This window comes from Scyliorhinus torazame, chromosome 21, assembly GCF_047496885.1.
Source record: "Scyliorhinus torazame isolate Kashiwa2021f chromosome 21, sScyTor2.1, whole genome shotgun sequence".
Classification (NCBI taxonomy): domain Eukaryota; kingdom Metazoa; phylum Chordata; class Chondrichthyes; order Carcharhiniformes; family Scyliorhinidae; genus Scyliorhinus; species Scyliorhinus torazame.
The window spans coordinates 21,780,167-21,798,424 of NC_092727.1; the positions used below are offsets into that span (position 1 = coordinate 21,780,167).

General features: G+C 44.6%; 1 protein-coding gene across 3 annotated transcripts in view; it reads left to right on the plus strand.

Moving 5' to 3' along the window:
- Positions 1-642: 642 nt before the first annotated feature.
- The window catches only part of snx19b (sorting nexin 19b), a 222,788-nt gene continuing 205,172 nt past the window's right edge, over positions 643-18,258 (plus strand). The window contains exons 1-6 of one of the 3 annotated variants that reach the window (XM_072486615.1): positions 643-2,479; positions 6,555-6,693; positions 8,387-8,487; positions 10,325-10,441; positions 11,367-11,497; positions 12,005-12,098. In XM_072486615.1, the coding sequence (XP_072342716.1) occupies positions 815-2,479; positions 6,555-6,693; positions 8,387-8,487; positions 10,325-10,441; positions 11,367-11,497; positions 12,005-12,098 (2,247 nt within the window). In that variant the 5' untranslated portion in view covers positions 643-814. The remainder of the gene's footprint in view (positions 2,480-6,554; positions 6,694-8,386; positions 8,488-10,324; positions 10,442-11,366; positions 11,498-12,004; positions 12,099-18,258) is intronic. The other 2 variants (XM_072486613.1, XM_072486614.1) reach the window with 2 other exon arrangements.

An 18,258-nucleotide genomic window follows, 5' to 3' on the forward strand; every position in this document is an offset into this window, starting at 1 on the left:
CCTCCCATACTGTGGGTGGTGCTGTTGCTGTGTCCTCCCGTGCTCCGGGTGACGCTGTCTCTGAGTCTTTCCGTTCTGTGGGTGGCGCTGTCACTGTCGCTGAGTCCACCCGTGCTCCGGGTGCCACTGTTGCTGAGTCCTCCCGTGCTCCGGGTGGCGGTGTCGCTGAGTCCTCCCCTACTGTGGGTGGCGCTGTCACTGAGTCTTCCCATACTGTGGGTGGCGCTGTCACTGAGTCCTGCCGGGCTCTGGGTGGTGCTGTCGGTGAGTCATCCCGTGCTCCGCTGCGTCCTCTCCTACTGTGGGTGGCGCTGTCACTGAGTCCTCCCGTACTGTGGGTGGCGCTGTCACTGAGTCCTCCTGGGCTCTGGGTGGTGCTGTCAGTGAGTCATCCCGTGCTCCGGGTGGCGTTGGCGATGAGGTATCCCATACTGTGGGTGGCGCTGTTGCTGAGTCCTCCCGAGCTCTGGGTGGCGCTGTCACTGAGTCCTCCCGTTCTGTGGGTGACGCTGTCGCTGTGTCCTCCCGTGCTCCGGGTGGCGCTGTCGCTGAGTCCTCCCGTTCTGTGGGTGGCGCTATCGCTGAGTCCTCCCATTCTGTGGGTGTCGCTGTCGCTGAGTCCTCCCATTCTGTGGGTGTCGCTGTCGCCGAGTCCTCCCGTTCTCCGGGTGGCGCTGCTCCGGTGTTTTCGGGGTTGCAGCGGTTCGTGACCCAAATCCTCCCGGATATTTGGATGTAAACAGATGCTGTTCTGCCGCTCTGTTGCTGGCTGAAGCGGCAAAAGGCGGATTATTGTCGCGGAGCCGCTGCCGGGATGCCGCCGGGGGGTGCGGAGGACTCGGGCCGGCTGCTGAACGAGCTGCTGCAGAGGAAGTGGCTGGGGGTCAGCCTCCTGGTGTTGGCCTGTCTCATCCTCCAGCTCCTGCTCAACATCTGGTTGCTATGCGTTTCGGTGCTGCTGGTGTTGCTAGGGGGCTGGTTGGGCTCACAGCTGGTGCTCAGCCCCACCAACCTGGTGCACCTGGAGAGGTTTATCAGGTTGGAGCCCACCCTCCCCCCAGCAGAGTCAGAGCAGCTGCTGGCCAAGGAGATTGAAGGCACCATCACGAAGATCATCAGGGATTTTGTCACCTCTTGGTACAGGACTGTCAGCCAGGAGCCAGAGTTTGAGAATGAGGTGCAGAGAGCCATGCATGCCATGGCCCTGGAGCTGAAGAGGAGGATGGAGCGCGTGGACAGGAAGGGACTGGCCCAAAAGATCCTCATCTTGTGCAGCTGCCACCTGGAGATTTACATGAAGGCGAAGAAGACATCACGCGAGAAGATTGGCCGCCACCGAGCGGAGGAAATTCATTCTATGTGGAAAATGTATTGTAAAGTCAGTGACCCTCATATTGCCCTTCAGAGTCCTGCAACAGAAGTGAATTATGCAAGGGGCATTGTCGACCTGCTTTTACACGTGCTGGTGCCCCATCCCAATTTGGAAACCAGGACAGGGAGGTTCGTGGTGAGAGAGCTGATCATGTGCAATGTGCTTCTCCCCCTTATAAGCAAAATGGCAGACCCAGATTGGATAAACGGTATTATAATAGAAATTTTTACAAAATCAAGCAATAAGGAGAAAGTAAAGGAGAAACCGCCGCAGCTGGAGGTGCCCACTTCCTTAGTCTTGAAAGCCCAAAGTGAGGTAATTACTGAGACAACACCAACTCCGAAAGCTGAAGATGTCCCCAGCTACGATCCTGCTGATAGTTTGGAACCCAATATGGAGGACACGGATGTATCAATAGATGGAAGTGCGAGTAAATCAAATGAAAAGATTGGGAAATCTGCAGAAGATGTCACCAGTGGTTATGATCACCAAAGGCCACACAAATTAAACCTCTTCTATTCATGTGAGGAATTTGAACCTGAATCTCCCCAAAATGACGTGAAAAAAGATTCCACAGAATCTTTAACACAGTTGGCGACTGAAGAACTGGTTGTGGACAGGCTGACGCCAGTGGAACTAACCAATACCTTTGATAGGCCAGAAGATGTAAGCAGTGATGAGCAAAACATGGGAGAATCCACCATTTTGGATACATATACTTGCTTGCCATCATTTGACCAAAACCCAGCTTCTCTGGGCCTCGAGCATGTTGATGATGTTGGGAAAGAAGAGGCATTTGCTAAATTAGCGACCTCCACCACTGTTCTGGCTCATGAAACGATCCGTATTCTTGCCAGCCAGCATACTTTTCAGGAAAAGGAGACTATTCCGTCGGACAATTCAACCTGTAACTCCTTGGATGTTGTGTCTGCAGGACCTGTGCACACATCTTCACCTACTTCAGTGAATGTGTCCGCTTATAGTTTTGAACCTCTTTGCAGTCCAGACACACCAGTGGTGATACACAATTTGAGAATCAGCGGAACAGTCACAGCAAAGGAACACAGAGGAGGGGGATTTCACCCTTACACACTGTACACTATTAAGGCAAGTCACTTTAGGATAATGAAGCACATCACTATACACAATAATATTCATCTGTTGGGGTTTGCAAGATTGTGGATCCTGATATGACTTGACCAGCTTAATCATTGAGGGTTTATATCTGGTAGGTTAGGTCATGTCAGCCTCGATGTCAGTGCATGTGAGTTGTGAAGTGAGAAATTGTTCTGTGTCCCTGCTTCTGATTGTTCCTTTGGGGAATATTGAGGGATTTTGACAGAATAAATGAGGAAAAACTGCTTGCCTTGTCAGGAGCATCGCAACCAGAGGACAAAGATCTAATATTATTGGCAAAAGTACCAGATGAGATGAAATTGTTTTCACACAGCCAATTGATATGATCTGGAATACACTTACTGAAAATGGTGGTAGAAGCAGAATGGGATATTTATTTCAAAAGGTAAATATTGCAGGGAATTGGGGAAGAGCAGGGCACTGGAATTAATTGGGAGAGCTCTTTCGAAGAACTTGCACAGTTAGAATGACCTCCTATGACATCAAGCCCATTCCTGGCGGGTACCTAATGAGGCTAGCCTTGGTGGTTGAATGGTTGCTTACAGTCAAGATCCATCTGTGAGTAACGGCCACTGACGCAAGGTATCCGGGAGTGACTTTGGTTTATGAAATGTTATAAAAGCAAGGTGTCAATGCGTGCAGGAAAACAAAGGATGGAAGAAAATTTGCATGGAAAGTAAAAAGTGATATTTGTTTCACTAAATTTCCCGAAAACCTGGGTATACCTCACTTCCTCCCTTCTGTTCATTTGATTTTAAATGAAATCTCTTCATTTCCTCCAGTCAAAAAAAACTTGTAAAGTCATCTATTAACACATATCAGAGTCTTGTCTATCTTTGCAGCTTGCTAGAGAACAGGGAATTTGATTTAAAAGATGTTCTGACTGTCATACATGGGAACAGCAGCAGAAGCTGGAGGAGGCCATTCTTGCTCATCACACCAAAATTCCTCCCCCTTAGCCCTAAACTTGCATCTTTCTCTAGTTTCCTTCATGCCCTCGATGGGTTTGATATGTTCATGAGACCCACTACCCCCCTGTTCTCTTCATCTTATTCACCTTAAGCTGCTGGCAACTCAACGTCCCTTCCTACACTTGATCATTCTACTCTTGCAAGCTACCGCCCTATGTCCAACCTTTCTTTCTGCTATAAATCCTTGACCGAGTTAATATTATAGTTGAAATCTGTGCCTTTTCTTTTTGCAACTTCAGATTTTTCATTCCCGCCAATACACTGAAATAGCTCGAAACCAAGTCACAAATGACTCTGCCCTCGGTTTTCTCAACCTGAATGCAGGCTTTGACACACTTGGTGAAACTGTTCTCCTTCAACACTTCTTCACAGTTGTTCAGCTGAGGGTCTTTGTCGTTTTTCTCTTTTACCAGTTCAATTGTAGTCGGGGAATCCCCTGCTTCTCTTACTGTCCCCTTGTCTTTAATGTTAATCTTTGGCCTTCTCCTGTTTTGCAACCGCATGCGGCCCTTTGACAGTTTCCATATACATGCTGACAACACCCAGCCCTACGTTACCATTCATATCTCTCAACCCCAACCATACAACTGGCCACTGTGTCACATTTAGCCAAAATCCAGCGCTGGGTGAGCTATCATTACCTCCTATTGGGAAGAATGAAGACATTATTTTGGCCCCCATCTGCAATTTTGTTCCCTCACCACCCTCTCTTTTAGTGATTATGATCTTTGGAAGAGCCGAGCATTGTTTAAGGGCGTACGAAAGAGCAGTAAGACTGGCCGAGCTATAAGCTGTAGGGGTAACTGAGAAGCTCACGTTGAATTAGGTTATTTAAGGGATTTAAGCAAGATTGAATTAAGATATATAAAAGGTGCACTGATTAAGTAAAGCCAGAAAATTACTTTGGAGTAAATTGAGAAAGTAAGGCCAGAAGACATTAAATTAGAAACAAAAATAAAAGCTTGCATCTTTCATCTTTTATGACCGAAGGCCATCTCAAAATGCTTTACAGCTAATGAAGTACTTTTGAACTGTAGTCTCTGTTTTAAAAAGGGGGTGATAGGTTTCTGGCGGTAGGTGGAATACAGATTTGTGGTTACTGTCAGATCAGCCATGACCTTGTCAGATAGCGGAGCGGGCTGAATGGCCTACTCCTGCTGCTGCTTGTTCAAACATTTGTATGGTCGTAGGAAATGCAGCAGCCAGTTTACGCACAGCAATCTCCTGTTGCCAATTCGCACCGGAAACGCCAATAATGTTGCTCTTTTTAACTGGATACTGATATGACAATTATTAATGATGATATTGCTTTTCAGAGTCAAACCACAAGGTTTTACCGGATATCGATCAAAGACCAAACAACCAGTTAGTTAGTTCAAGTTCAATGATAGTTTATTTACACACAAGAATTACCTCGACATGCAACATATAACACTACAAGCTAAATTACACCTAACACTGCAACAACCTGTACTTAAGTTCAGGCACCCGGCTTTATGCAGAGGAACAAGGCCTTTGTTCGGATCTTGAGTGGCTGGGTCTGGAGAAGTGACTTTGTTTCTGCTGGGCTCATCCGTCTGGTAGTGATCGTTGGTCTTGAACATGTCTTCTGGTCGTGATGCTACACTTGGTTTTAGACGTAGGTCGGGGCCAAGAGAGACAAAGTGCCGGGGCCAAGAGAGACTGAACACATGGCAGTGTCTCTCTTTATTCTTATGGGGTTTCACGCTCTTTTGGGCAGTCATTAGCTTTGGACCCAATAATTCGGCAGGCTTCGATTACTGCCTTCGATTTTGGCCAATAAAGGGGCGGGTGCCTTGATGGCGGGGCGTGTCCTGAGCGGTCATTGACCTTGGCTTTTTGGGCTCCCTGAGCAAAGTGAGTGGCGGCGATGAGTTTGTTTCTGTATCTGTTATCTGAGTACAGGTCTTTTGTTCTGGGGAAATGGGCCATTAGAATGCAAAGTAGCTGGGGGTTTCGATAGCGTCAGGTTATCTGAGTTGCCAAGATACATAAGCTCTGAGCGTCTGAGTCCTGGGTTGACCATATTTCCCATGGTCCTTTGCAGGTGGCCATGTTTCCCGGGATCCTTTGTAAGTGGCCATCCCAGATGGCTACACTCCCACAAACAGAAATGCGATAATGACCCAGCTGTTGTTTGAGGGCTAAATATTGGCCTGGACACCGAGGGTAACTCCCCTGCTCTGCCTCAAAATGGTGCCTTGGCATATTTTACCTCCAGTGAGAAGGCAGGCAGGGCCTCGATTCAACATTTAATCTGAAAGATGGATTAAAAATGAGCATTAAATGAATTTAAAACATTGTCATAAGAATTTCTTCATTTAACTGTTTGGAATAATTTGCTGGGCAAGGCAATCGGAAGAAATTGGGAACTTTCAGTTGATGTGACGTAAGGAGAGTTGGGACACTGGATTTCAATTGTGGCTCAGTTGGTAGAACACTTGCCTCTTAGTCAGAGGTTGTGGTTTTAAGTCCCGCTCACTCCAGAGTCTTGAGCACAAATATTGCTGACAGTCTACTGCAGTAATGATGGAGTGCTGCACTGTCAGGTGCGATGTTCCAGATGGGATGTTAAACCAAGGCCCAATTTACCCCCCTCAGGTGAATGTAAAAGACCCCAGCATTATTTTGAAGGAGAGCATTGAGAAATCACCTCGGTGCCCTAACCCCATACTTATCCCTCAAACAGCATCCCAAAAAACAGACTGTCTGCTCATTATCGCATTGCTACTCACTGGAACTTTCTGTGAGCTGATTTGGAGCTGCGCTTCCTACATGGCAACAGTGACTATACTTCAAATATGCTGAACAGGCTGTGAATGCTTTGGCACGTTGTGTTGTTCTGAAGGGGTCATAAAAATGCAGCCTATTTTCAAAAATACTTTAAAGCAAACATCACAAAGGTTTGAGAAGAAAACGGATGCATGAGTTTCATGTTTGTTAAAGGTTTGACAAGACAGTGAATTTTGAGTTAGTTTGTTTGAAGATTGCATATCCTGTAGTGACATCACTTATTATGCATGGATAAACACATTTATCTCTTCTTTTAACAGTATGAAACTGCACTGGACACAGAGAATCTTGGAACACTCCAGCAGGTGGCGTACCACACTGTTAATCGACGCTACAGCGAATTCTTGAACTTGCAAACTAGACTGGAGGAAAAGGCAGAACTCCGCAAGCTCCTCAAAAGTAAGAAACCTGATAACGTAGCAAACCCTAATCTTGCAAAGCTACCCCACGTGTGGTCGGGTTGTAGCTCCCAATGTAACAGAAGGTAGGAATGGGGATAGCACCAAGAGGTGGAGCGCGGAAATAAAGCGCACAAATGCATACGGGGTCCAGTTTAGCTCAGTTGGCTGAACAATTGGATCGTGATACGGAGCGAGGCCAAACGTGGGTTCCCATACTGACTGAGGTTATTCATGAAGGCCCCGTCTTCTGCACCTTACTCCTTGCCTGAGGTGTGGTGATCCTCAGGTTAAATACCACCAGTCAGCTCCTCCTCCTCGCTGATGGTCAACTGGGACTCTGGCGACTTCACATTTTCCTTGCCATGCATACATCTTGCTTCACTCTGCTCTTGCCAGTTTTCAATCAAGAGATTCATATAAACATTCTTGGTTGACTGTTTTTCTCATTCTGCCTTTAAGGAAGCACCTTGCTACTCTGGCATTATCTGAGTTTGGGAGCTCAATATGTGAAATGCACTGTGGATAAAATGCGATATTTTATGGTGCTTTAACTGTTCCACTCAGTCTTTTCTGAAAATGCTGTTTATCATGTATCCTGCAAGATGCTCAGTAAGATACAAAACGTTATATATTAATGTAATTTCAACTCCAGTTATGTTGCAGCTGTATAGAACCTTAGTTAGGCCACACTTGGAGTATAGTATTCAATTCTGGTCGCCACACTACCAGAAGGATGTGGAGGCTTTAGAGAGGGTGCAGAAGAGATTTACAAGGATGTTGCCTGGTATGGAGGGCATTAGCTATGAGGAGCGGTTGAATAAACTCGGTTTGTTCTCACTGGAACGACAGGTTGAGGGGCGACCTGATAGAGGTCTATCAAAATTATGAGGGGCATAGACAGAGTGGATAGTCAGAGGCTTTTTCCCAGGGTAGAGGGGTCAATTACTAGGGGGCATAGGTTTAAGATGCGAGAGGCAAGGTTTAGATGTACGAAGTCAAGTTTTTTACACAGAGGGTAGTGGGTGCCTGGAACGCTGCCGGAGGAGGTGGTGGAAGTAGGTACGATAGTGACATTTAGGGGGCATCTTGACAAGTACATGAATAGGATGGGAATAGAGGGATACGGACCCAGGAAGTGTAGAAGATTTTAGTTTAGACGGGCAGCATGGTCGACACAGGCTTGGAGGGCCGAAGGGCCTGTTCCTGTGCTGTACTTTTCTTTGTTCTTTGTTCTGCATTCAAATTATGCTGCTATTTTCGTAAAACCATGAATTGTAATAATATATGTGATATACTCATTTTTACTTTCGAATAACCAGATTATATTGATGGTCCGTTGAGTGGATGAATAAATTAGTCGTCCTCCTTTCTTATTACGTTCCATATTTCCTCTGAAAGTATTCTGATTTTTTCTGTGAATTTAAATGACGTTTGTTTGAGTGGTCGAATTTTAGCAAAGCACACAGGATATTTTAAGATTTTCCACATTTCTCTGAACCACACTCAATCTCAAACAATGAGTTTGCTTTGGGAGCTTTTCAGTTTTATCACGTGACGCAAGCTGTAATAATCCTGTAAACATCATCTGTAAACATCATCTTCAAACTATGATGTGCAAAAAGTGGCACAATATCTTTTCATGCTGCTTTTGTTTGATACTCTTCTATTAATGGATTTTTGTTGGTTTTCAGATGTCAAAGGACCAAAGAAGCTCTTTCCTGACCTGCCTTTTGGAAACATGGACAGTGACAAGGTTGAGGCTCGAAAAAGCCTTCTCGAGACCTTTGTTAAGGTAGGAAAAAAGTGACACCACGATGTAATGTTTCTTTCCCTATGGGTGATAGTTGCCTGTTTTGAAATGATTCAGCTTAACCTATTCTTGCAATATTTCAGCCTCGTTCAGCCCCTATTCAGTCCTTCTCTTGCAATATTTCCAACACCTGCATAAACAACCCATTTATTAAAAACAATGAATTAGTACTTTTGAAGTTTTGTGCTCACCAAAGCAAGAGCAGTTATTTAGTTGTGACACCTGGAGTCAGGAGTGTGTATATCTTTAAAAAAAATAAATTTAGAGTACCCAATTCATTTTTTCCAATTAAGGGGCAATTTAACGTGGCCAATCCACCTACCCTGCACATCTTTGGGTTGTGGGGGTGAAACCCACGCAATCACGGGGACAATGTGCAAACTCCACACGGAAAATGACCCAGAGCCGGGATCGAACCTGGGACCTTGGTGCCCTGAGGCAGCAGGGCTAACCCACTGCGCCACCGTGTTGCCCTTGGAGTGTGTATATCTAATGTTGGCACAATTAGATGCAGGATGAAATTTTCAACATAGTTTCCACAATGCGATCCAAATCCAACCATAGAAATCCACTCCCTATTGCACCCAGGTAACGTTCTCCATTTCCCACACTAGCCATCTGTGGCTTTTGCAGTAAAATTGTTAGTTTGTGGATTATTATGGGCAACGTTTTGGCAGATGTTTGCCATTTGAAGCTCGACTGAAAAATCCCAAATTTCTTTCATGGACTGTCTGTGCAGTCAGTCTAAATTTGCCAAGTTATGTTCATAAATATCATCATTGACCTTCTTCTGTACCTTTGAGAAATGGGTGTTTATCAGTGATGTCAGAGTGTGGGTGGAGCTGGGCTGTCTGTCAGCTTTTTACTTTCGTTTTAGGCTGTTTGTTGCTGGGTGTATTTTTGTTTTGTTTTCAGTGTTGGAGCTGAAGCCAGACCAAGCAGGTGTACTGTTGTTCTCTCTGCCATGAAAAGACTATCTCTTGATCATTTGGTGAATTTAGAATTATAAATGTTCTCAGTAGTGAATGTAAACCTAATGTGCTTCTGTTAAACGGTCTTTCTTTTGTCTTCTGGATGTTGTTTGGGAAGTTATTAAGGATTACTTAGTGTTATATTCTTTGGGGTTGTATTTGAATTAATGGTTGCTAAGATGTTCACTGTATGTTTTAAAAAGGTTAACTTGAGTTCATAGAACAAACATTATTTTGCTTTAAAAAATACTTTTCCATTTCTGCTGTACCACACCTATAGAGTGGGCCGTGTGCTCCCCATACCACAATCTATTAAAAGTTGTGGGTCAGGTGAACTCCATGATATATTTTGGGGTTCCATAACATATTAAAGGACTTCGACTTGAGTCTCACAGAAGAATTCCCCATGTAGCCCATGTTCAACTGTGTCCGAGACTAAACCGAGGCAACATGGGAATAGAATTTGCCCAATGGATTAGCAAATTGGACATGTTGTTCATAAACTGAATACAAGCACACATTATAATGGTGAGCTGTGAATTCAATGTTTGTTAGCTATTTTGTTGATCATGGTATGCAAATAGATCATTGGAAGCTACCACTTGTATTATACATAGACATGTATCAACAAGAGGATGGTCTCACATAAGCCTTCATTTCATTGCAAACCTCCAGGTATAGTTAGATGGCTCAACAGAGTTTAATTCTAAAAGAGTACAGCCAAGTAGCTGAAAGACCAAGCCTGCTAATTCTGTTTGTTAAATTGAATCGCTCTTGTTTTGTTTCTGTTCTGTTTTCTATTTTCTATGTGAAACAGTTAAGGATAATCTTCTTCCCTTTTTATGTAGCAACTGTGTGCCATTCCTGAAAGTGCGTATTCTGAGGAAATGCAGGAGTTTCTGGCTCTAAACACTGATGCCAGAATTGCTTTTGTGAAGAAATCATTTGTCTCCAGGATTGACAAGGTAACTTTGTACATGTTCGACTAATTTTGGGTGAATTTTTATTTAACAGTTTCTCTACAATAACTGCTATTTGTTCAATATCACAAAGCGATAGTGTTATGGGTCAGGGTTTAGAGAACCCCAAAGTGTATCATGGAGTTCACCTGACCCACAACTTTTAATAGATTGCGGTATGGTGAGCACACGGCTTACTCTACAGGTATGGTACAGCAGAAAATGGACCAGTGTTTTTTTAAAACAAAACAATGTTTATTCTATGAACTCAAGTTAACCTTTTTAAAACAAACAGTGAATATCTTAGCAACCATTAATTCAAATACACCCCCCAAAGTATAAAACACTAAGTAATCTGTATGCTGTTCTTTTAACATCCAAAAACTTAACAAACCTCTAAACAGGAGCACATTAGGGTTTACATTCAATACTGAAATAATTTATAATTCTGAATTCACCAAATGATTAAGATAGTCTTTGGATGGCAGACTTCAGATGCAGCTCCCTAAAACACAGACACGCCCAAGCTCTTCTCAAACTGAAACTCAAGAAAAAGCAGAAGGAGAGCTCAGCTCCACCCACACTCTGACATTACTCCAGTAACATGAGCAGCTCCATTTCTTAAAGGTACACTTCTAAAACACCCATTTCTTAGCTACATATTTTCATCTTAAAAGTTGGGAATATTCAGTTCTCAGGCTGAGTTTGTTGGGATATGCTAAAACTTGAATGAATCCTAGGTGTGTGTTTGAACCCCAGTGTATTAAAATCCCCAGCAAAATTACTTTTTAATTTTTCTTCACTATTTAGAAGGCTGTAGGTGGGGTTAAGCCTAGGATATTTTGCACAAGACAATTTACAATGATGAAGGGTTTTAATGAGGTTGATTGCCAACCGCTACAGGGAAATTGATGGCTTACTTCTCCTGCAGATTGTTGTCAGTGCAATTGTGGACACACTGAAGACAGCATTTCCCCGAGTAGAACCCCAGAGTCCTACTGAAGATTTGGGAGAATGCGAAGTAGATGGAAAATCTCAAGGGGATGGAAAGAAAATGACCAAGTAGGTATCAATAGAAAACACAATGAAATTGTCAGTCTTTGAAGCCCTTTGTTTCTCACACATTGCTGTGCCTTTTATTCATCCCCTACTGTTTCTCCTTCTTTCCTGAAGAAGTTGTTTCATATGGTATACTATTTCAAAGGTACCAGAAACTGTTTGGTGGTTTCCCCTGTGGCCATTTGAAAAATAAATAAATGAACCCATCGCAGTGAATGGCAAAGCCCATTTCTGTCCCTTTCTGACCTCCTGTTTTTAACAGAAGTAAGTTTGAGGAAAACGCTATCAAATACAAAGTCAATATGTAGCTAACTGAGGTATGGTTTATATCTTACAAGAGGGAACTGGAGTGAAAAATTACCAATCAACCGGGGCAGGTCCAAAAGAGATTTGAATTGAATATTGTGAATTATTTTGGAGATGTTTTATGATCGCAATATAAAAGCGGTATATTTGACAGACATTGTTCGTTCGTGAGCACTTGAAGTATTGGCAACTTTATTTTTTCAGATCTCGTCTAAGGTTTACTTCCAGTAAAATTGCTCCAGCATTGAATGCTAGTGACATTCAAGCAAAAGTCACATACTGCTACAATGAGAACAGTGTAAGTCACCAGTTTTCTTGTTTTATTCCATGTTAAATGTGTCAGCATGTATGTCAAATGATATGTTTGCTTATAGTCCACTAAAGATAAATAATTTTAAAAGTCATACCTTTTGTGGTATCCGTTCCAATCCCGAGTTGTGTTGATCACCAGGGTTCTGAAGATATCTCTAAATGATGTAACCTACTTTATATTTTAGTTTTTCATTGGGCGATCTGAAGGCCAGTATATGGAGTTTAAAAGTTTTGCCAAAAAACCTGCTGATTTTATTTTGACGAAAGGCCATGTATTATCTGCCCAGTAGCCTATCAAGTATTGTGCCGAAGGGATAATCGCATCTCATGCTTCATAATTCTGGAATATAATTTTTATTTGCTCTCTTCACATTGGGCCTGAATTTCTTAGGAGAGGCAATCAGCATCTATCTGAGGCCAGGTCAGGTGAGATCCTAGCAGCGCAGCACCTGGATTGAAGTCCAGGCTAGGCGAAGTGAAGCAGGCTAGGCCCTGGGGCGGTGTGGATGGGAGGTCTCTGGGTGATGGGGGTGTTGTTGGGAGGTCCCGCAAGAGGGGGGAGGGATGTTGGTGGGGTGTGTGGATGGGATGTCGAAGGGGGTATGTGGGTTGGAGGCTGGGAAGGTGTGGGTGAGAGGACGTTTGGGGGAGGTGTCGGAGGTCGGGAGAAGCTTCTGAGAGTTCAGAGTGGGGGGATGGGTAGTTGGGGTGCGGGGGGGGGTTCAGGGGCAGAGGGTCGGAGGTTGGGGCTGGATCGGAGGCCGAAGCCGGGGGCAGTGGAGCAGAGGTCAGGGGTGGCTTTTCATGATTATAAATACGACTTATCCTTTAGTAGTGTAAAGGGGATGACCTCTCACTTCCCAGCATTGAAATCTATCTGCCACAGTTTCAGTGCTTGCTTCAGTGTCTGTTTTTTACTTTGGGCACCAGTTTACACTATTATACCACAATCAAACCCCCCCAAAAACAGTAGTCAAATCAACTTCCATAGTCCCTGAATATAAGCCTAGTTTATGCAATCTCTCCTTTTAATGTAACCTTGGAATGTGGTTACTTGTAATGTAGGCAACTATACCAGCTGATTTGCTAACAGCAAGATCTCACAAATAGTTTAACTGTTTTGGTGGTTTTGAGGGTTGAATGTTGGCCAGAACATAGCGAATGACCTGTTCTTCCTCAAATAATAACATGATATCTTTTAAGTCCCCCGAAGAAGCAAGCAGAACTTCTCATCCAAAAAGTAAATAATTCTGCAATCCTTACTGCTTTGAAGTGTCAGCTTTGATTATGTGCTCAAGTCTGGGTGGGGGTGGGGGGTTGCTGCGGGAGGCGGCTTGAATCTCCAATTGTTTTGGCGTAAAGACAAGAGCATTGGTACTGAACCGATATCAAGGAGAAAATATTACTGTAAAGGAGTTACTTTCAATGTCAGATTCTCTTTATTTCCCTCTCTGCATCCCCAGGTAATATGGTTATTTTCAAAATTACCATATGTTATAAGAAGTCCCAATTTAAATTGTTTCCATCCAACCCCATGGAGACTCAGCATTTCAAGTCAGGAAGATGCCAGAGTAGCACTGAGCTGAGGTAACCCATAGCTAACAGGCTTAATTGATTTGTGTCTTCATTGACTCTCCTGAGATGAATGCATGTTGCATTACAAGATGGTGTGATACAGAGTCAGTAATTTTCTATCTTGGAACTTGTTGAGACTTTACTTTCCTCCTTTTACTTGAAAATTCCAGCACTTGGTTGATGCTTCCAACTAAATATATAAATTCTAACTAGATGGTACAAAATATAATTGTGGAAAAAGTAGACACGGGCCACAAAAAAACCCAAAATAATATTGTACAATGAACCTATCTATATTAAGCTACCTCTGCAAAGACATTTACATAATGTTGTTGCGCCATTGATATTGTCAGCATGCTTTCATCATTATGTCAGAACCTTACCTTCTAGAATAGATTGCATCTAAATGCAGAAAGGCAACAAATGACTCATTAACCAAATTTTGAAAAGATGCCAAAGTGGTCGGATGACTATTATAGACCTTGTCTCTGTTACATCTTGGCTTTCGTACTGAGCAATCTGATGTAAAGAGATACCTAGACTGAGAACTGTCATTAGTTTTTGGCAGAAGATCTTTAATGGTGCATTACTGTCTGAGTAGTAATAGATAAGGCAACAGTCACATGGTAATTGGTACTCCAAAGTTAAAACGTTACTTTTAAACAAATCTTGGTCAAATACACAAAAAACAGACAAAACAACAGTAAATACATATTTTTTGCTTTTTATTCTCTCTTTCTTCTAGTCTCCCTTTCTTTCCGATTCTCTGTCATACTTCGCTCACATTCTGTTTATTCGGTTCCTCCTTTGTCACTTTTTGCCTCACATACACATGGATGCAAACGTATTTGCGATTGATAAATCCTCCGATGAGTTTACGTTCAGTTGCATTGCTCAGGGCATGAGCACCAAAGATAGATTAAAGGAGATGAACACAAAGATGAGGAGCATTGGGAGACCAAGAGCTGATGTAAGTCAGTGAACATGTGACGAATAAGAAAGTGGCCTCTGGTAGAGGTTAGGAGAGCGGCAACAGAGTGTTGTATTAGCTGAGGCCTTTGGATGGTTGAGGATGAAAAGCTGACCAGCTGTGCAATTGAATAATCAAATCTGAAGGTGACTAAGATATGGAAGAGAGTTTTAGAAACATAGAAAATAGGAGCAGAAGGAGGCCATTTTCGCCTGGAGTCTGCTCCACCATTCAATGTGATCATGGTTGATCCTCTATCTCAATGCCATACTCTTGTGGTTTCCCCATACCTTTTGATGTCTTTCGTGTCTAGAAGTGCCACGGGGCGGCATAGTGGCACAGTGGTTAGCACTGCTGCTTCACAGTGCCAGGGACCTGGGTTCAATTCCAGCCTCGGTGGAGTTTGTACTGTGTGGAGTTTGTGCGTTTTCCCTGTTTCTGCGTGGGTTTCCCCCAGGTACTCTGGTTTCCACCCACAGCCCAAAGATGTGCAGGTTAGGTGGATTGGTCATGCTAAATTGCCCGTAGTGTCCAAAAGGTTAGGTGCAGTTAGTGGGTTACAGGGATAGGGTGGGGAGTGGGCCTTGGTGGGGTGATCGTTCAGAGGGTTGGTGTAGACTTGATGGACCGAATGGCCTCCTTCTGCACTGTAGGGATTCTGTGATTTTAAATCTAACTATTTCCTTCTTAAATATATTCAGTGACTTGGACTCCACAGTCCTTCTGTGGTAGAGAATTCCGCAGGTTTTGACAGCACATGCAGCAAGCGTGGACATGGGCAATATTGTGGATGTGAAATAGGGGAAATTTGTGATGTTGAAAGATAGGGTTGGAAGCTCAGCTCAGAGTCATGAGAATGCCAAGGTTGCAAACAGTCTGTTTCAATCTGAGACGGTGCTTGGGTAGCAGGATGGAGCCTTAGTCGAGGGTATAGTTTCCATACAGATCAATATAAGAAACTGTTGCAGACGATTCTATGGCTGTGACTTGATAAGTTAGAGTGGAATCAGGCAAGGGTTGTCCGAGTGGGCAATGGGGGAAGAACCTCTGGAGGAGAATAGTGTGATTGAAGGAGGTTTGGAAATGATGTGTGCAGATTTGGGAGTTGTCAGTAACTTCAGAGCTTTTGAAGAGGAAAAGGAGGTTGGAGATGGGCTTGCAAGGATATGAGCATTGTAGGTCATTTTTTTGAGGAGGATGGTATGATGGCAGTTCGGAAAGGGAGGAGGACAGTACCTGGTGTGAGGGAGCCATTTACAAATTCAGCTAGCATGTGAGATAAGAGGGGAAGTTAGATGGCTACTTCAGTGAGATCGAGCGATCGGGCAGGAACTAGAGAAAGACTGCTTCAAAGCTAGGATTGGAAGAACCTTCAGGAACGTTTGTTCAGGAAACTTCAAGAACGTTTGTTCAGGAACCTTCAGGAACATAGTCTTTGGTGAGGGGGCAGTTGCCTTGAGCTGTAGCAAAGGCAACTGACAGGAGGTTATCCCTCTTCATCCTGTGCAATCTATTGCTCATTTGACTGCACCATCCTCCTCCAATGTCTCCTCAGTTATCTAACTGGGTGAAACTGTGCTCAACTGATTTTATTCGTTCCCATAATGTTGCCAGAGAATCATCTGCAGTGGCTTCTCTTCCCACTTCTGCACCATTACCAGTACCCTCCGTATTTCTCATAGACACATTGCTCCTTGACAATATCATCTGAAAACACCCAACATTGCTCACTGCCATCCTTCCCGATTCCTTTGCTGTCCCTAATTTCTTGTCACACTGCTTGTCAGACTTCCAGTAGCTCATGTCATAAATTCCATTCCCTAACTCCCGAACCTATCCCTCTATCTGGCAAATATTTGAGGCTGAACCAGACCATTTGCAACCTTCGTGACTATTTGACCCTGAGTTTAGTATCCAACTACATATTCAGTCGACCGTCAAGATAGTCAACTTCTGGACTTCCGGGTGCGGCGATGACCAGCTGAGTCGCACGTTTCGGCAGCTCCCGGTGGAACGGACTTTTGGGCTCTTAATAAGAGCCCCAACGGCAATTTTAACGGCTAAAAGTACTGTGCGGTGAACCAGAAGGGAATCCCCCCTGGATACGGATGAAAAAAGGAGAGGAAGGTGGCCGGATTGCGGTGGATCCTTTAGAGCAGCGGCAAGGAAGGCAAGCAAAAACCAAGATGGCGTCGGAAGGTGGCAGTTTAATATGGGGCCCTGAACAACACGAGTTTTTGAAACGCTGTGTGGAAGAACTCAAAAAGGAAATGAAGAAGGAGCTGTTGGCCCCGATATTACAGGCGATCGAAGGGCTAAAGGAGGAGCAAAAGACCCAGGAGCGGGAGCTTCGAGTCGTGAAGGCAAAGGCTGCCGAGAATGAGGACGACATACAGGGCCTGGTGGTGAAGACGGAGATGCACGAGGCACACCATAAACGATGTGTGGAAAGGCTGGAGGCGCTGGAGAACAACGCGAGGAGGAATAACCTAAGGATTCTTGGTCTTCCTGAAGGTGCGGAGGGAGCGGACGTCGGGGCATATGTGAGCACGATGCTGCACTCGTTAAGGCAGACGTGGTTATGTTACAGGAAACGCACTTGAAACTGATAGACCAGGTGAGACTACACAAAGGTTGGGTGGGGCAGATGTTCCATTCGGGGCTAGATGCGAAAAACAGGGGGGTGGCTATATTAGTGGGGAAGCGGGTAATGTTTGTGGCAAAGACTATAGTGGCGGATAGCGGGGGCAGATACGTGATGGTGAGTGGCAAACTACAGGGGGAGACGGTGGTTTTGGTAAACGTATATGCCCCGAACTGGGATGATGCCAATTTTATGAGGCGTATGCTAGGACGCATCCCGGACCTAGAGGTGGGAAAGTTGGTAATGGGGGGAGATTTCAATACGGTGTTGGAACCAGGGCTGGACAGGTCGAGGTCCAGGACTGGAAGGAGGCCGGCAGCAGCCAAGGTGCTTAAAGATTTTATGGAGCAGATGGGAGGAGTAGACCCGTGGAGATTTAGCAGACGTAGGAGTAAGGAGTTTTCGTTTTTCCCCTATGTCCACAAAGTCTATTCACGAATAGACTTTTTTGTTTTGGGAAGGGCGTTGATCCCGAAGGTGAGGGGAACGGAGTATACGGCTATAGCCATTTCGGATCACGCGCCACATTGGGTGGACTTGGAGATAGGGGAGGAAACAGAAGGGCGCCCACCCTGGAGAATGGACATGGGACTAATGGCAGATGAGGGGGTGTGTCTAAGGGTGAGGGGGTGCATTGAAAAGTACTTGGAACTCAATGATAATGGGGAGGTCCAGGTGGGAGTGGTCTGGGAGGCGCTGAAGGCAGTGGTTAGAGGGGAGCTGATATCAATAAGGGCACATAAAGGAAAGCAGGAGAGTAGGGAACGGGAGCAGTTGCTGCAAGAACCTCTGAGGGTGGACAGGCAATATGCGGAGGCACCGGAGGAGGGACTGTACAGGGAAAGGCAAAGGCTACACGTAGAATTTGACCTGCTGACTACGGGCACTGCAGAGGCACAATGGAGGAAGGCACAGGGTGTACAGTACGAATATGGGGAGAAGGCGAGCAGGTTGCTG